The sequence below is a fragment of the Oncorhynchus tshawytscha genome, linkage group LG15 (assembly GCF_018296145.1).
Source record: "Oncorhynchus tshawytscha isolate Ot180627B linkage group LG15, Otsh_v2.0, whole genome shotgun sequence".
Taxonomy (NCBI): domain Eukaryota; kingdom Metazoa; phylum Chordata; class Actinopteri; order Salmoniformes; family Salmonidae; genus Oncorhynchus; species Oncorhynchus tshawytscha.
The window spans coordinates 22,081,980-22,100,063 of record NC_056443.1 but is presented as its reverse complement, the minus strand read 5'-3'; the positions used below and the strand labels follow the sequence as shown (position 1 = coordinate 22,100,063).

At 45.5% G+C, this 18,084-nt stretch overlaps 1 protein-coding gene across 1 annotated transcript in view; it reads left to right on the top strand.

The window, feature by feature from the left end:
• Window positions 1-18,084, top strand: part of LOC112232763 (phospholipid-transporting ATPase ABCA1-like) — a 223,467-nt gene that overhangs the window by 151,450 nt on the left and 53,933 nt on the right. The window contains exon 32 of the mRNA XM_024399987.2: window positions 8,712-8,835. Within this exon, the coding sequence (XP_024255755.2) occupies window positions 8,712-8,835 (124 nt within the window). The remainder of the gene's footprint in view (window positions 1-8,711; window positions 8,836-18,084) is intronic.

Genomic DNA, 18,084 nt, shown 5'->3' with positions numbered 1-18,084 from the left:
CTATCCATGTTTCCATACAGTTTTTATGCAGGTAAACTCATACCGTATATAAACATTTTTTATGACAGCTGTGATGGAAACAGGAAGTTTCAGAGATTTTATAAATACCAACAGATAATGGTGGGATCTTTTTGTGTCGGTAAAATTAATTATGTGAGAAATGGTGGTGGAAATGCCTTTATGCACAAATATTGACATAATAACCATCATATCGAAGTAATATATCTTGACGATATGGTGTGTGCTCCTCCCACTACGACAAGGGAAAGCATGCAGTTTATTAGGCTACAGATAACCTGATGAACTTCACAGGGTGGTGAAAGTGCACAGTGATCATGATGCTCCTTTCCAATAAATATTGAGGGTCTGATTCTGATGACATGATCGAAAAGTTTACTTATTTATTTTTTATCAATGCTTTACTGCCGATTGACCCCCCCCAAAATATTCTCACTCTAATCCATAATAATCACATCAGTGGAGGCTGCTCAGGGGAGGATGACCCATAATAATGACTGGAACAGGAGCGAATAGAATGGCATCAAACACACAGAAACCAAAAATATAAACGCAACATGTTTTTTTATTTATTTTACCTTTATTTAACCAAGTAGGCTAGTTTGAACAAGTTCTCATTTACAACTGCGACCTGGCCAAGATAAAGCAAAGCAGTTCAACACATACAACAACACAGACTTAAACATGTAATAAACAAACTTACAGTAAATACTACAGTAGAAAAAGTCTATATACAGTGTGTGCAAATGAGGTAAGATAAGGGAGGTAGATGAAAGTGCAAGTACAGTCGTGGCCAAAAGTTTTGAGAATGACAAATATACATTTTCACAAAGTCTGCTGCCTGAGTTTGTATGATGGCAATTTGCTTATACTCCAGAATGTTATGAAGAGTGATCCGATAAATTAATTGCAAAGTCCCTATTTGCCATGCAAATTAACTGAATCACACAAAAAAACATGTCCTCTGCATTTCAGCCCTGCCACAAAAGGACCAGCTGACATCATGTCAGTGATTCTCTTGTTAACATAATGCCTTTTCCAGCAAGATGGAGCACCTTGCCATAAAGCAAAAGTGATAACTAAGTAGCTCGGGGAACAAAACATCAATATTTTGGGTCCATGGCCAGGAAACTCCCCAGACCTTAATCCAATTGAGAACTTGTGGTCAATCCTCAAGAGGCGGGTGGACAAACAAAACCTTACAAATTCTGACAAACTCCAAGCATTGATTATGCAAGAATGGGCTGCCATCAGTCAGGAAGTTGGCCTTCACTCTAGAGATACTGGGGTGCAAAAGAGCAAGATAAAGAAAGAAAGAAATACAGTATGGGGATGAGGTAGTTGGATGGGCTATTTACAGATTGGCTAACATGTTGGTCCGATGTTTCATGAGCTGGAATAAATGATCCCAAAAAAGTTCCATACACACAAAAAGCTTATTTCTCTAAAATGTTGTGTGAAAATGTGTTTATGTCCCTGTTAATGAGCATTTCTTCTTTGCCAAGAAAATCCATCTACCTGACAGGTGTGGGATATCAAGAAGCTGATTAAACAGCATGATCATTACACAGATACACCTTGTGCTGGGGACAATAAAAGGCCACTCCAAAATGTGCAGTTTTGTCACACATCACAATGCCACAGATGTTTCAAGTTTTGAGGGGGTCTGCAATTGGCATTCTGACTGCAGGAATGTCCACCAGAGCTTTTGCCAGAGAATTTAATCTTAATTTCTCTCTTTTAGAGAATTTGGCAGTACATCCGACCGGCCTCACAACCGCAGACCATTTGTATGGCATCGTGTGGGTGAGCGATTTGCTGATGTCAAAGTGAACAGAGTGCCCCATGGTAGTGGTGGGGTTATGGTGTGGGCAGGCATAAGCTACGGACAACGAACACAATTGCAATTTTTTATCGATGGCATTTTGAATGCACAGAGATGCCGTGAAGAGATCCATTCACCCGCCGCCATCTCCTCATGATTTAGCATGATAATGCACGGACCCCTTTCTCAAGGATCTGTAAACAATTCCTGGAATCTGACAATTCTATGGCCTGCATACTCACCAGACATGTCAGCGATTGAGCAAGTTTGGGATGCTCTGGATCGACGTCTATGCAGCATATTCCAGTTCCCGCTTATACCCAGCAACTTCACACAGCTGTTGAAGAGTGGGACACCATTCCAGAGACTACAATCAACAGCCTGATCAGCTCTATGCCACGGAGATGTGTCGCGCTGCATGAGGCAAATGGTGGTCACACCAGATATTGACTGGTTTTCTGATCCATGCCCCTACTTTTTATATACATTGCTCAAATAAAGAGAAATAATAAAGGGAACATGCTGTTGTGCAAATGGAATAGACAACAGGTGGAAATTATAGGCAATTAGCAAGACACCCCCAATAAAGGAGTGGTTCTGCAGGTGGTGACCACAGACCACTTCTCAGTTCCTATGCTTCCTGGCTGATGTTTTGGTCACTTTTGAATGCTGGCGGTGCTTTCACTCTAGTGGTAGCATGAGACGGAGTCTAAAACCCACACAAGTGGCTCAGGTAGTGCAGCTCATCCAGGATGGCACATCAATGCGAGCTGTGGCAAGAAGGTTTGCTGTGTCTGTCAATGTAGTGTCCAGAGCATGGAGGCGCTACCAAGAGACAGGCCAGTACATCAGGAGATGTGGAGGAGGCCGTAGGAGCGCAACAACCCAGCAGCAGGACCGCTACCTCCGCCTTTGTGCAAGGAGGAGCAGGAGGAGCACTGCCAGAGCCCTGCAAAATGACCTCCAGCAGGCCACAAATGTGCATGTGTCTGCTCAAACGGTCAGAAACAGACTGGGTGGTATGAGGGCCCGACGTCCACAGGTGGGGGTTGTGCTTACAGCCCAACACCGTGCAGGACGTTTGGCATTTGCCAGAGAACACCAAGATTGGCAAATTCGCCACTGGCGCCCTGTGCTCTTCACAGATGAATGCAGGTTCACACTGAGCACATGTGACAGACGTGACAGAGTCTGGAGACGCCGTGGAGAACGTTCTGCTGCCTGCAACATCCTCCAGCATGACCGGATTGGCGGTGGGTCAGTCATGGTGTGGGATGGCATTTCTTTGGGCGGCCGCACAGCCCTCCATGTGCTCGCCAGAGGTAGCCTGACTGCCATTAGGTACCGAGATGAGATCCTCAGACCCCTTGTGAGACCATATGCTGGTGCGGTTGGCCCTGGGTTCCTCCTAATGCAAGACAATGCTATACCTCATGTGGCTGGAGTGTGTCAGCAGTTCCTGCAAGAGGAAGGCATTGATGCTATGGACTAGCTCGCCCATTCCCCAGACCTGAATCCAATTGAGCACATCTGAGACATCATGTCTCGCTCCATCCACCAACGCCACGTTGCACCACAGACTGTCCAGGAGATGGCGGAGGCTTTAGTCCAGGTCTGGGAGGAGATCCCTCAGGAGACCATCCGCCACCTCATCAGGAGCATACCCAGGTGTTGTAGGGAGGTCATACAGGCACGTGGAGGCCACACACACTACTGAGCTGGTTTTCCACTTTAATTTTGAGTGTGACTCCAAATCCAAACCTCCATTTGTTGATAAATTTGATTTCCATTGATCATTTTTGTGTGATTTTGTTGTCAGCACATTCAACTATGTAGAGAAAAAACTATTTAATAAGAATATTTCATTCATTCAGATCTAGGATGTCTTATTTTAGTGTTCCCTTTATTTTTTTGAGCAGTGTATATATCTGTGAACAACAGATGCATATTTATATTCCCAGTCATGTGAAATCCATAGATTAGGGCCTAATGAATTTCCTTCAATTGGATGATTTCCTTATATGAATTGTAAATCTTTGAAATTGTTACATGTTGCATTGATATTTTTGTTCAGTATATTTGATACCATTGTACCCATTCCGCTCCAGCCTTTACCTTTCTTCCACCAACCACCTGTGAATCTCATCATGTAGACTAGGCTACACGCACAGCCTACCTGCACTTTATCTGTGAGCTGTTGGCTAGAGGATACATGCCAAGACCAGAATAGGGGAATTCGCAATTTAATGCAACAGTTTTTGTGACAAAACTATCGGGAGAGTGGAATATGCGATGGAAACACATTGAACTTTAGATTTTTATTCAGTATATAAAAACTTCAGCAAAAAAGTACATTTTATGTGCACTACGTCATCACGCACGGGTTTTTAACTGCAACAAGTCAATTTGGTGGAAACACATCACTGGTGGGAAGATCTGTCACCAATTGGATGGAAACCTAGCTTTGTCATACGCTCATGTCCTTTGAACATTCATCTTCTTTCCACTCTCTCTGGTGTCTCAGACGCAGCTTAATGTTGGCTGTCTTCCTTTTTACATAATGAGACAAACTCATTTGCATGGCGATTTCATTATCGTCATTGCCGTCGTTCATCATCGGTTTGTTTTTTGTTTGTCTGTTCGCTGGCAACCTCCCCATCAAACAGTCATCTTTTTGTTGTGACTTGTTTTCCCATATATTTATCGGTGTTGTTCTGGCAAATCATATTCCTAAGGGGCTCTGGCAATATAATAATGGAATGCATGCCGGTCGCTGCCAATCTGGCAAGTGACCTACCGCTCTCTTCCTTGTCAAGGGCATTTGCCTAGTGTATTAGAAAGCCTGCTGGGTAGTGTAGCTCTCCGGGTCAATTGAGACATTGCCGATGGGGGACAATGTCAGCCCAGCTATCACTCCTGGGGATGTAAAAGCAGATAAGAGCCCTGTAGGTGGCCACGAGCCGGGGCTGATGCATCACTTATCCTACCAGTTAACTGTCACTGTTGAATCACCTGGGAAAAATGGGCTGTGACATGCTGGGATGTTGGTGGTTTCCACATTTCCTCTGTTCCTCTGTTCTGTTCTGATAAACTGGATGAACAGAGGAGCCAAAATGGCTGCCGTAGATAAGAACGCACAAGACCACGCCCCAGTTCACCGCGGCAGGTTGTAGAGAGATATCTGACAGCTCCATCTTTCTCCGTCGTCTCTATTTCCACACCTTCATTCTATCCCGTCCACCCTGCGCTGCGACGATAGCCAAAACGGGAACAGCAAAGTTGAAGTTCTCTTCATTCTTTGTTGTCTTTCTCCACTGAAGGTCAAAGTTAATACACCTAGCTCCACGCTATGAGAAGATGTCTAGTAGTCTAGAGGGAAGGAGTAAAAATAGCCAAAACTGGAGGGAAAAGCAAAGCATGGCTGCAGCAGCACATATATTACTTTTACGTCCCAGTTTTATCTGGAGACTGAGCGAGGGAGCATGGGAGTTTTCTCAGCTCCCTGTGGATCGCATCTATTGCACACTGCCTTGTATGCATGAGACAGTGTTTGAGTCAATAGCCCAGCCGTTAGCCACTCAGACAAGCCGGTTGGGCACCTAAATGGATCTGGCCTGGTTGGGGGCCTGAGTGATTCAGGAGGGAGCAGTCGATGGGGCTGTATTAGTTCTGCCATGTCATGACCCTCTGTACTGTGTTTTGGAATTGCTATGCTGGGCATTGTGTCTGGAACTTGTCTACTCTCCCAGGGAATTGCCGTTTAATTGTACTGTGTGTGTGGGTGGGGTGGGTGAGTGGGTGGTTGGGGGGTATTACAATATTTGTATTCCTAACAGCATGTACTGCTGTCTACCTCTTTGAGATTAATATAGTGTTTTGTGTATACAATGTTACATTCTATTTTGGATGTGCATTACTGATTATGAAGTTTCCCTTTAGCGTTAACACATCTAGTTTGAGAAATTGGCTAATGGTCGCCCTCCCCAAAACTCTTTCAGACATATATATATTCCTTTTTGTAAGTCCCTCCGGTCAAGATGAAGGCGATGCTAGGGGAATATGAACACTAAAGCAATATGGGTCAGACTAGAGCCTTGGAGATTTTTTTCACTTCAGAACCCATTTGGAGATGATTTATGGGCACATAGCACAAACTTTGAAGAAAATTGTCACGCGTTTCATCATCGCCTAAGAGCTTCTTAGATCTCCTTGATGAACACCCAGTCGAGAGAAGATCTGTTATTTCACGTATTGATCTCGAATTAGGTCTCTATTCCTTCACATTCTTCTTGATGACAAATGGGCCCTGGCTGTACAAGGTCATTGGTTTGCTTTTATTATTTCAGTTTTTCCAATTCACTTATGTTTCTAACTTTAGGCTCTTTTAGCCTTTTGCCAGCTTCTTGCCAGCTTCTTTTTCTTGATTCCAGCTTTAAATTCTAAGACTTTACTCAAGGGATTGTAGTTTAACTATGATAACTTTTTCAAATGTAGTTGAGTGGGAGTGCGTCCAGTATGTGTTGATATGACCAGATATATTCAAATTGAGCTTCTTACCATTGACAATAAAAGGTAGCTAAGTAATACATTATATGGATGGCCAGGATCTCATGCTTGACATTTTGTTGGCCAGCGTGACCTTAAGTCCTTGAGAGAAACGTGTAAAAGTTGAAAAAGGCAAAGATGAATTGGCAGACCTATTGCTGGACATTTGAGAGTTAGCGTTGACACCATGATCAATTAGGTATTTTCGTTATGCATACTTCCCTGCAGGGAATTTAGGCCAGTGCTCGGACAGCCCAACTACTCACAGGCAGAAATGCTCAATTTACTGCTGCATGTAGACTACTATTGACATTCCAACTCTAACCTTTGATCTGTAGCTTAAGTTTGGCCATTAGCAGAGAAAATATTTACTTGAAGTTGAGCTACATCATTACTGCTGTATACCCAGAAGTCATACATGAAGACCTAAATAAACTTTATTTGAATGATGACGGTAGTGAGTTATTTACCCCCAATGACCAAAGACCCCAATTCAATCCATAACAGATAAAGGAAAACTTTACCTCTAAATGAATTGTGAATGTTTGCACTATATCGAATGTGTTAACTCAGAGTTAGCTGCAAACACTCTGTGTGGACAATGTCATTGGGTAATGCCTCTGGACCACACCTGTGCTTGAAAAATACAGCAGAAACGTGTATGAATCGCAACGCGGTTTACCTTTATCTACAGTTGATTGAAGTGCGGGCCAAGTTAGGCCTTTTCATGACGCCATTCCTCAAACTAAAGTAACAAATTGCAGAGCAAGTACAAATCCCCATGATGAAATCTGACAACATAAGGTGTCATCCGTGATTCTCATCTGCCGCTCCACATTGCACTGTGTTAAGCAACGCATGCCACTTTTCGCCCTGGGTCTACCGAAGGAGGAAACGGTGAATATATGGTTCTCACAAAGTACGCTAGCGTCTTTGAAGACTACCCTGAGACCAAACAGATGCATTTTGCATAAGCTGGCTTTAGAACAGCATGTAAATACAGAAGTGGCAATACCTACTGTATCTCTTTCTTTCTTTCTTTCTCTCTTTTTCTCTTTCGCACTCTTCATCTCTATCATTCACTCTCCCCCCATCTCTCTCTCTCTCTCTCTCTCTCTCTCTCTCTCTCTCTCTCTCTCTCTCTCATTCCCTCAATCTTCGGTAATGAAAGCAATGTGGAGAACCGACGCTGGCGGTGTTGTAGAATCAGTGCAGACTGGCTATCTTTCATTCTGTCTTCATTTAATTAATTAGGGCTTGTGTGTTTTAAAAGGCACCATCGTTCAGCAATATAGCTACAGGGAGAAGGGATTTCAGGAGGGGTGGCTTAATCAGGAAGGGAGGAAAAAGGAAATGTCCGCAACTCTGGTATGCTCCCATGGTGATTTAACCACACCCACAAAAAATACAACGTTTTGATCCGAGTTGGATCTTCGTCAGGTCATATATCACTGTGAAACACCTATTTAAATCAACTCTAGAGGGCTTGTACATCCCGTCAATTCAATACATCCATTACATTGAATACATTAACATCACAATAAGTATTACACAGTAGACATATGGAAAAACATGAATACATTTAGGTTTGTATCTACTTTTTTCTTTGATATGTTCATCTGTCCTGCACCTAATTAATTGGATTTGCATATATTTCTATAATTTGTATTTAAATCAGGAAGGGCCCTAACCTGGGTAATGAAAAGCCAATAAGATGTGTGTGTGTGTGTGTGTGCGTGTGTGTGTGTGTGTGTGTGTGTGTGTGTGTGTGTGTGTGTGTGTGTGTGTGTGTGTGTGTGTGTGTGTGTGTGTGTGTGTGTGTGTGTGTCGCAAGTCCATTACTGTGAATGTGTCTGTTATAGCAAGTGGGAAGGTATATCTTTCAAAGTCTCAGTGCTTGGGATGAGAATGTTTGTATCTGTATGTATGAGCAGCTGCTCCTGCCCTCACGTAACGCGGGTGAGGGAGACATCACCGAGTGAGCGTGCCCTAAATGACAAGTCAAGGCTAATTTCCATGTCATTTAGCAAGCAGTGTGCCTCCACTGATGAGCGCACACAGAGGATGCGCTTTAATTATCTGGGGAGTGTCGAAACACTCTTAATACCAAGAGCACTCTTTTCCAGCCACCGCAAGCTCCATATCCGCTGCTTCCCTCAGGTCACTCGACAGACTCGTGCCTCCGCATGTGCAACACAGACAGCGGGTTCCCTGTAATGTGATGTCATGCCATAATGTGCCCTCATGTTTTGCCGTGTTTCTTGTCTTTTATGAGTTGCTAATATGTTGTTGTTGTTGTTTTTCTTTTTCTTTTCCCTCACAGAAAATCTCGCACATCAATGACATTGTGAAGCAGGTGCTGCTGATTTTCCCGCACTTCTGTCTGGGTCGAGGGCTCATCGACATGGGCAAGAACCAGGCCATGGCCACTTTATTTGAACGCTTCGGTGAGCATCCTCCACACCACCTTTGCGCTTAAATACCACACTATAAGGAGTAAATTGTTGGGGGGAAGAAAATGTGAAAAAATGATGATGACAAAACTGTAAAAGTGTAAATAATGCCACACTATTTCTTAAGTGATCACATAGGCTTCATCCTAATATATACTCTCACTGTACTGTAAACTGCTTTGAATAAGAGTGGCATTTTAATATTATATTACTAAGAGTCATCAGTGAATCATCAGATTCATCAAAGCTTTTCCCTCCTAGCAAGATGGAATAACATTTAAGTGGTAGGATGAAAGGTCAAATGAAGCTGAGTAATTTAAGGAAAAGAAAGAAAGTACAGTACAGTGTAAAGAAAGACAATGTCATGGCTTTAGCTTTGGTTTTGTCTTTCAAGACTCAATAGAGAATAACAGGTGCAAACTTTCCACTGCTGCACATTGTTGTCTAAATATCCTTGAAAAGAAATGGAGGGAATTGGCAGATTAATTTAACTCGACAGTTGATTGTTGTAGGTGACAATAAAAAAGGTGGGAGGAAGGGTCTGACTATTCTCCAGTAAGAATATTTGGTACCAAATGTCACGCCCTGGTCAAAGTATTTTGTGTTTATCTTTATGTATTTGGTCAGGCCAGGGTGTGGCATGGGGTTTTTGTAATTGTGGTGTGTTTGTCTTGGGGTTTTGGTGGTGGTATTGGGATTGTAGCTTAGTGGGTTGTCTAGCAAGGTCTATGGCTGTCTGGAGTGGTTCTCAATCAGAGGCAGGTGCTTATCGTTGTCTCTGATTGGGAACCATATTTAGGCAGCCATATTCTTTGAGTTTGTCGTGGGTGATTGTCCTTAGTGTCTTACTTGTACTCGCTGTTAGTTTGCACTAGATAGGCTGTTTTCGGTTTTCATTACGTTTATTGTTTTGTCGTGTTTAGTGTTTAGTCGTGTTTAGTGTTTAGTCGTGTTTACGTTTTGTTTAATAAATATGGATCGCAATCGACACGCTGCAGTTTGGTCCGACTCTCCTTCATCACCACTAGAAAACCGTTACAGAATCACCCACCACCAACGGACCAAGCAGCGTGTTAACAGGCAGGAACCACAGGAGAGGCAACAGAGGCAGCAGCAGCAGGAGCAGCAGCAGCTGCAGTGGGAGAGGCTGCACCACCTGGAGAAATGGACATGGGAGGAAGAACTGGACGGTAAAGGACCCTGGGCTCAGCCTGAGAATATCGCCGCCCCAAGGAAGAACTGGAGGCGGCGAAAGCTGAGAGGCGCAGATATGAGGAGGCAGCACGGCGTAGCGGATGGAAGCCTGAGAATCAGCCCCAAAATTTCTTGGGGGGCTCAGGGAGAGTGTGGCAGAGTCAGGAGTCAGACCTGAGCCAACTCTCCCTGTTTATCGTGAGGAGCCAAGGAGGAGACCAGAACCAGAGACTGTGAAGGAGTTAATGGGGAAATTGGAGGAGAGAGAAATGAGGGAGTTGCTGTGTTGGTGCTTTTTGCATGGAATTCGCCCGACGGAACGTGTTGGGGATTTGATGGCACCTGGGTTAGCGCTCCATACTCGTCCTGAGGTGCGTGTTAGTCGGCTGGTGAAGTTGGTGCCAGCCTCACGCACCAGGCCTCCTGTGCACATCCCTAGCCTTGCACATCCTGTGCCAACACTGCTCTCAAGATCTCCAGTACGCCTTCACGGTCTAGCCCATCCTGTGCCACCTCCACACTCCAGTCCTCCGGTAGCAGCTCCCCGCTCCAGGCTTCCTGTGCGTGTCCTCAGTCCAGTACCACCAGTACCAGCACCACGCATCCTCTACAGCGCTGCCGGAGCCTCCCGCCTGTTTAGCGCAGCCAGAGCCTTTCTCCTCTCCTGCGCTGCCGGAGTCTCCCGCCTATCTAGCGCTGTTAGAGCCTTCCTCATCTCCAGCGCTGCCGGAGTCTCCCGCCTGTTTAGCGCAGCCAGAGCCTTCCTCCTCTACAGCGCTGCCGGAGCCTCCCGCCTGTTTAGCGCAGCCAGAGCCTTTCTCCTCTCCTACGCTGCCGGAGTCTCCCGCCTGTTCAGCGCAGCCAGAGCTGCCAGTCTACATGGAGCAGCCAGAGCTGCCAGTCTGCATGAAGCAGCCAGAGCTGTCAGTCTGCATGGAACAGTCAGAGCTGTCAGTCTGCATGGAGCAGCCAGAGCTGTCAGTCTACATGAAGCAGCCCGAGCTGCCAGTCTGCATGAAGCAGTCAGTCTGCATGGAGCAGCCAGAGCTGTCAGTCTGCATGGAGCAGCCAGAGCTGTCAGTCTGCATGGAGCAGCCAGAGCTGCCAGTCTGCATCCAGAAGCAGCCAGAGCTGTCAGTCTGCATGGAGCAGCCAGAGCGGCCAGTCTGCATGGAGCTGCCAGTCTGCAAGGAGCAGCCAGAGCTGTCAGTCTACATGAAGCAGCCCGAGCTGCCAGTCTGCATGAAGCAGCCAGTCTACATGGAGCAGCCAGAGCTGCCAGTCTGCATGAAGCAGCCAGAGCTGTCAGTCTGCATGGAACAGTCAGAGCTGTCAGTCTGCATGGAGCAGCCAGAGCTGTCAGTCTACATGAAGCAGCCCGAGCTGCCAGTCTGCATGAAGCAGTCAGTCTACATGGAGCAGCCAGAGCTGTCAGTCCGCATGGAGCAGCCAGAGCTGTCAGTCTACATGAAGCAGCCCGAGCTGCCAGTCTGCATGAAGCAGCCAGTCTACATGGAGCAGCCAGAGATGTCAGTCTGCATGAAGCAGCCAGAGCTGTCAGTCTGCATAGAGCAGCCAGTCTGCATGGAGCTGCCAGTCTGCATGGAGCTGCCAGTCTGCATGGAGCTGCCAGTCTGCAAGGAGCTGTCAGTCTGCACGGAGCTGTCAGTCTGCACGGAGCTGTCAGTCTGTAATGAGCTGCCAGTCTGCAAGGAGCTGCCAGTCAGCCCGGAGCCGCCAGAGCGGTCAGTCTGTAAGAAGCCGCCAGAGCTGTCAGCCTATATGGAGCAGCTAGTGCCGCCAGTCTGCCCAGCGCCGCCAGTGCCCCCAGTCTGCCCAGTCGCCAGTCTGCCCAGCGCCGTCAGTCTGCCCAGCATCGCCAGTCTGCCCAGCATCGTCAGTCTGCCCAGCACCGCCAGTCTGCCCAGCATCGCCAGTCTGCCCAGCATCGTCAGTCTGCCCAGCGCCGTCAGTCTGCCCAGCATCGCCAGTCTGCCCAGCATCGTCAGTCTGCCCAGCGCCGTCAGTCTGCCCAGCATCGCCAGTCTGCCCAGCATCGTCAGTCTGCCCAGCACCGCCAGTCTGCCCAGCACCGCCAGTATGCCCAGTGCCACCAGTCTGCCCAGCGCCGCCAGTCTGCCCAGCACGCCAGTCTGCCCAGCGCCGCCAGTCTGCCCAGCGCCGCCAGTCTGCCCAGCGCCGCCAGTCTGCCCAGCGCCGCCAGATCTACCAGTCAGCCAGACTCTTCCAGATCTGCCAGTCAACCAGACTCTTCCAGATCTGCCAGTCAACCAGACTCTTCCAGATCTGCCAGTCAACCAGACTCTTCCAGATCTGCCAGTCAACCAGACTCTTCCAGATCTGCCAGTCAACAAGACTCTTCCAGATCTGCCAGTCAGCCAGGATCTGCCAGTCAGCCAGGATCTGCCAGTCAGCCAGGATCTGCTGAAACCACCAGCCAGCCAGGAGCTGGTAGATCTATCTACCTGCCTGAGCTTCCTCTCACTCCTGAGCTTCCTCTCACTCCTGAGCTTCCTCTCACTCCTGAGCTTCCTCTCACTCCTGAGCTTCCTCTCACTCCTGAGCTTTCTCTCACTCCCGAGCTTCCCCTCAGTCCCGAGCTGCCTCGGTCCCGAGCTGTCCTTCAGTCCCGATCTGCTCCTCAGTCCAGTGGGATTCTGGGTGGGGACTACTAGGCCATGGTCGGCGGCGAGGGTGGACTATCCAGGGACGAAGGGAGAGGGGACTAAGACATTAAAGGAGTGGGGTCCACGCCCCGCGCCGGAGCCGCCACCATGGACAGACGCCCACCCGGACCCTCCCTATTGTTTTGAGGTGCGTTCGGGAGTCCGCACCTTAGGGGGGTTCTGTCACGCCCTGGTCAAAGTATTTTGTGTTTATCTTTATGTATTTGGTCAGGCCAGGGTGTGGCATGGGGTTTTTGTAATTGTGGTGTGTTTGTCTTGGGGTTTTGGTGGTGGTATTGGGATTGTAGCTTAGTGGGTTGTCTAGCAAGGTCTATGGCTGTCTGGAGTGGTTCTCAATCAGAGGCAGGTGCTTATCGTTGTCTCTGATTGGGAACCATATTTAGGCAGCCATATTCTTTGAGTTTGTCGTGGGTGATTGTCCTTAGTGTCTTACTTGTACTCGCTGTTAGTTTGCACTAGATAGGCTGTTTTCGGTTTTCATTACGTTTATTGTTTTGTCGTGTTTAGTGTTTAGTCGTGTTTACGTTTTGTTTAATAAATATGGATCGCAATCGACACGCTGCAGTTTGGTCCGACTCTCCTTCATCACCACTAGAAAACCGTTACACCAAACATTTTGGGGTTTAAGATTTACCAAAGGCCAATAGCTTAGCTACCGTGTTTAATTTAGTCCTCTACTTATACAATGCCTTTACAGCATCTTCATAGTTTCACACATAGGGCCCATGGATGTTACCATTACCCTTTACAGGACTAAACACATCTCCTCTTAGTTGTTGCTGCATCATTACCAAATAGGATAACATTTGACCAATAACGTGACCGTAGCCCTCGGCCGCCATTCTCAACGCTACATCTAGAAAGCGAAAGGGGATAGGTACACGGGGGAGATTGAGAGGCAGAGAGACCCATGAAAGGCGGGAGCAAAGGCTTTATCTGAGGAATAGATCTGGCAGGAAATAACCGTTTGAGGAATCCTTTGCGGCGGCAAGTGTAAAGAGGAAAGCAATCACCGCTTTAAAAAGCTTGTCTGGAGAGGGCCTATTTGCGAGAAAATGAGACTGAAAACGCTTCCGTTTCTGTCTTTCATCCCTCCAGAACATAGAGGCTGTTGAGACTGAGAGAGAGATGGATAGGGAGGGAGGGAGGCAGAGAGAGGTGGGGGGGTACTGAGCTAACATATGGAATTGTTTTAAGGTCATACCATGTATCATTTAGCTATTTGATTTGGAAATTTAGGACCCCTTTAGGTATCCCCAGAAAATATAGAATTGGGCCTGTACTACTATAGCCCATAGGGTCCTGTTTTAAATGACGTTCAGCTTATAAAGGCTTCATAATGACTTCATAAGCACTGCATAAATGTGCTACAAAGCATCTATAACCGTATGTCATGCTTTATAAAGGGTTTATAAATGTGGCATATGTGTGTGACATAATCACCAATGTCAACCGTGACATAACCCACTATGTCGAATATAATATAAACATGTGTTTTATAAAGGGTGACATGTTGTGTTGAAGGATGGCATAGTCTGAAGTCATGTTACTCACATTACACCTAATCTCATTCCCAGACACTTTCGCCTAAATAGGTGGAAACACTGGTGGACCAACGCATCAAATTTGACCTTCAGTAGTTAGGGTTAGATTTAAAATCAACGTTTAAGAAATGTATTGTGGGAATGGGCATGGTTTAGCCATAATTATGACCTTTTGACTGGGTTAACTAGTAACAATGACAAATACCTTACTCCGGTCACTCCCATAGAATTATATGGTCACTCCCACTAAGGCCAACTTTGAATGGTTGATATCCCAGGCTTATATGTGCTGTGTGCGCAATAGCCTGGGTATGACGTAACATCAAGAAATACTTACCTTGATGAAAGCCCCCAACATAAAGAAATTAAAAGTGGCTTTCTTCTGGAACCAAGATGCATGTACAAAAACATGTACACAACAAAAACTAGCCATACAGTGCAGTGCTGGGCATAGTCACGTCTTTGACACGTTCACCTACTCTCTCGCTTAATGATCAGCCACAAAATGTTGGCACCACTAATAGGTTGCAAGGCCCTCTTCTCCAGCATGGGAACAGAAGTGGAATACCCGGTGAGGTAGCTTCAGGTTGGACTACTCAAAATCATCTTGCATCTGACACACACACACACACAAACACAAACACAAACACAGACACAGACACAGACACAGACACACACAGACACAGACAGACACAGACACACACACACAGACACACACACACACACACACACACACACACACACACACACACACACACACACACACACACACACACACACACACACACACACACACACACACACACACACACAGTAGCTTTGCAGGTCCATTAACCCATTTAAATACCTCAATCACCCTTCAGAAAACTGTGACTCACGAGAGAACCTTAAATCAGCAGAACGTTAATAACCTATTTATTTACACTTTATGTAGTATCCTGTATTACTTAGTTCATAACACAGCCATAAAGACTCTATATCGCATGATGCCGTACTTAATTTAAAGTCAGACACCTTTGGTCATTCATGACATAAAGGCTTAATGATGTAAACACAAATGTAGCAACAATTAGGAAATTATCACTAACAGCTTAAACAAATACACATTAAAGATTCAATTACATTACTGTGAATAGTGTAGTTTGACCTTGAGTTGGCGGACAAATGGTTCTTGCCTCTCTGCCTGCTGGAGGTACTGCATGTTGGTTCCCACCTTAAAAGTAACAACAAAGAAAGTTAGCCTGTCTGTTAGGAAATACCTTTGTCACATAATCTGGATAAGGCATTTCTGTGCTGCGCCAGAAACTCTAAATGGGAAGATGGGAAACTAAATTTGATTCATATTATTATATTCCTCTTTCGTTTACAAATCTCATGATGTGACTATGAGACATGGCTGTACTACTACAAACAAATTTAAATGACAATAAAGGTTAAGTTACTTGTTTTTCACTGTCCAGTGGCACCACAAGTGGGCATTTGATTTGCGAACTGTTCACATGATACGCATCTCATCAGCAACACAAAAAAAGTACTTCCAGGTCACGGAATTTCGAGAAATTCCCTAGTAATAGTAGAAAAGTGTCAATACCCTGTATTTTTTCATGATATATGAAGAATAATTGTTTAAACATTAACAATGATTCATATTTGTTCATATTTAATTGACATTTGCATTACATTTGGGTTGTAAAACATGTTCCAAGATCAAGTAAATGCCCCCAATGCGAATCACTGTATATGGAATACTTATTGGCTTAGAGCAAGAACAATTTTGGGTGCCACAGTAAAAGTATTGTAGGAAATACTCAGTAGGGTCTGTGGAATGTATATATGGTGTGTTGCTGGCCTTTTACTCCAGCCATTCTATTGGCGGCCACAATGCAAATCACTTTAAATGGAATACATAATCATCACGTTCGCTTACTGCGCTACAGAAAACCTGCTAACCAAACAACATTGCAGGGCATGCTTACTGAATTCAAGGGCAACTACAATCAAAAATCTAAGTTTCTTAGATTTTTCCCAGATCTCAAAAGTCATCCCCTGAAGTGGTTTAAGCATTGTTGTTAACACAAAACATCTTATTGTGAAAAAACTTGGAAAACAAAAACAAATGGGGAAATCCAAAAACTGTCATACTACAGCATAGCATTTTGTGGAAGGTTGAGGTCAGTTCCAATATTGACTATGCACCCAAGAGGAAAATAGGTTGGGCCATCCTACAAATGTTTTAGAGTAATAAAATATTATATACAATTTAGCAGACGCTTTTATCCAAAGCGACTTACAGTCATTTGTGAATACATTTTTATATATGGGTGGCCCCAGCTATCAAACCCACTATCCTGGCATTGCAATTCCCTGCTAAGATGCATGATAGGGTTATAAATGCTTTTGAAGCCTACATTTCTAAGGCCTTTATTAAGCTGTGCTTATGCCATCAATTATAAAGCACAGGTTTGTCACATTTGACGTTGGTGGTTATGTCACACAGTTATGCCACATTTATGAACCCTATATAAAGCATGACATTGTTATAGCTGATTTGTAACACATTCATGTAGTGTTTAAGAAGGCTTTATGAAGCCTTTATAAGATGCACTTCCTTTACACTAGGACCACCCATATAAACGCATTGAATAACACAAATGGCACATAAATGGCACAAAATAAATCATAAGGATTCAAGATTGGAAGTGTCTGTCATAAGGGCTCAGTGGTCTAAGGCACTGCATCTCAGTGCTAGATGCATCACTCCAGACCCTGGTTCAAATCTGTATCACAACCGGCCGTGATTGGGAGTCCCATAGGGTGGCGTACAATTGGCCCAGGATCATTAGGGTTTGGCCGGGGTAGGCCGTCATTGCAATGAAGAATGTGTTCTTAATTAACTGACTTGCCTTGTTAAATACAAAAATGTAATTAACTAATATATCTTGGAGATATAAGAAAGCTCAGGAAATATTATTGTACACTGCTCAAAAAAATAAAGGGAACACTTAAACAACACAATGTAACTCCAAGTCAATCACACTTCTGTGAAATCAAACTTTCCACTTAGGAAGCAACACTGATTGACAATACATTTCACATGCTGTTGTGCAAATGGAATAGACAACAGGTGGAAATTATAGGCAATTAGCAAGACATCCCCCAATAAACGAGTGGTTCTGCAGGTGGGGACCACAGACCACTTCTCAATTCCTATGCTTCCTGGCTGATGTTTTGGTCACTTTTGAATGCTGGCGGTGCTTTCACTCTAGTGGTAGCATGAAACGGAATCTACAACCCACACAAGTGGCTCAGGTAGTGCAGCTCATCCAGGATGGCACATCAATGCGAGCTGTGGCAAGAAGGTTGCTGTCTGTCAGCGTAGTGTCCAGAGCATGGAGGCGCTACCAGGAGACAGGCCAGTACATCAGGAGATGCGGAGGAGACCGTAGGAAGGCAACAACCCAGCAGCAGGACCGCTACCTCCGCCTTTGTGCAAGGAGGAGCAGGAGGAGCTCTGCCAGAGCCCTGCAAAATGACCTCCAGCAGGCCACAAATGTGCAAGTGTCTGCTCAAATGGTCAGAAACAGCTTCCATGAGGGTGGTATGAGGGCCCGACGTCCACAGGTGGGGGTTGTGCTTACAGCCCAACACCGTGCAGGACGTTTTTCATTTGCCAGAGAACACCAAGATTGGCAAATTCGCCACTGGCGCCCTGTGCTCTTCACAGATGAAAGCAGGTTCACACTGAGCACATGTGACAGAGTCTGGAGACGCTGTGGAGAACATTCTGCTGCCTACAA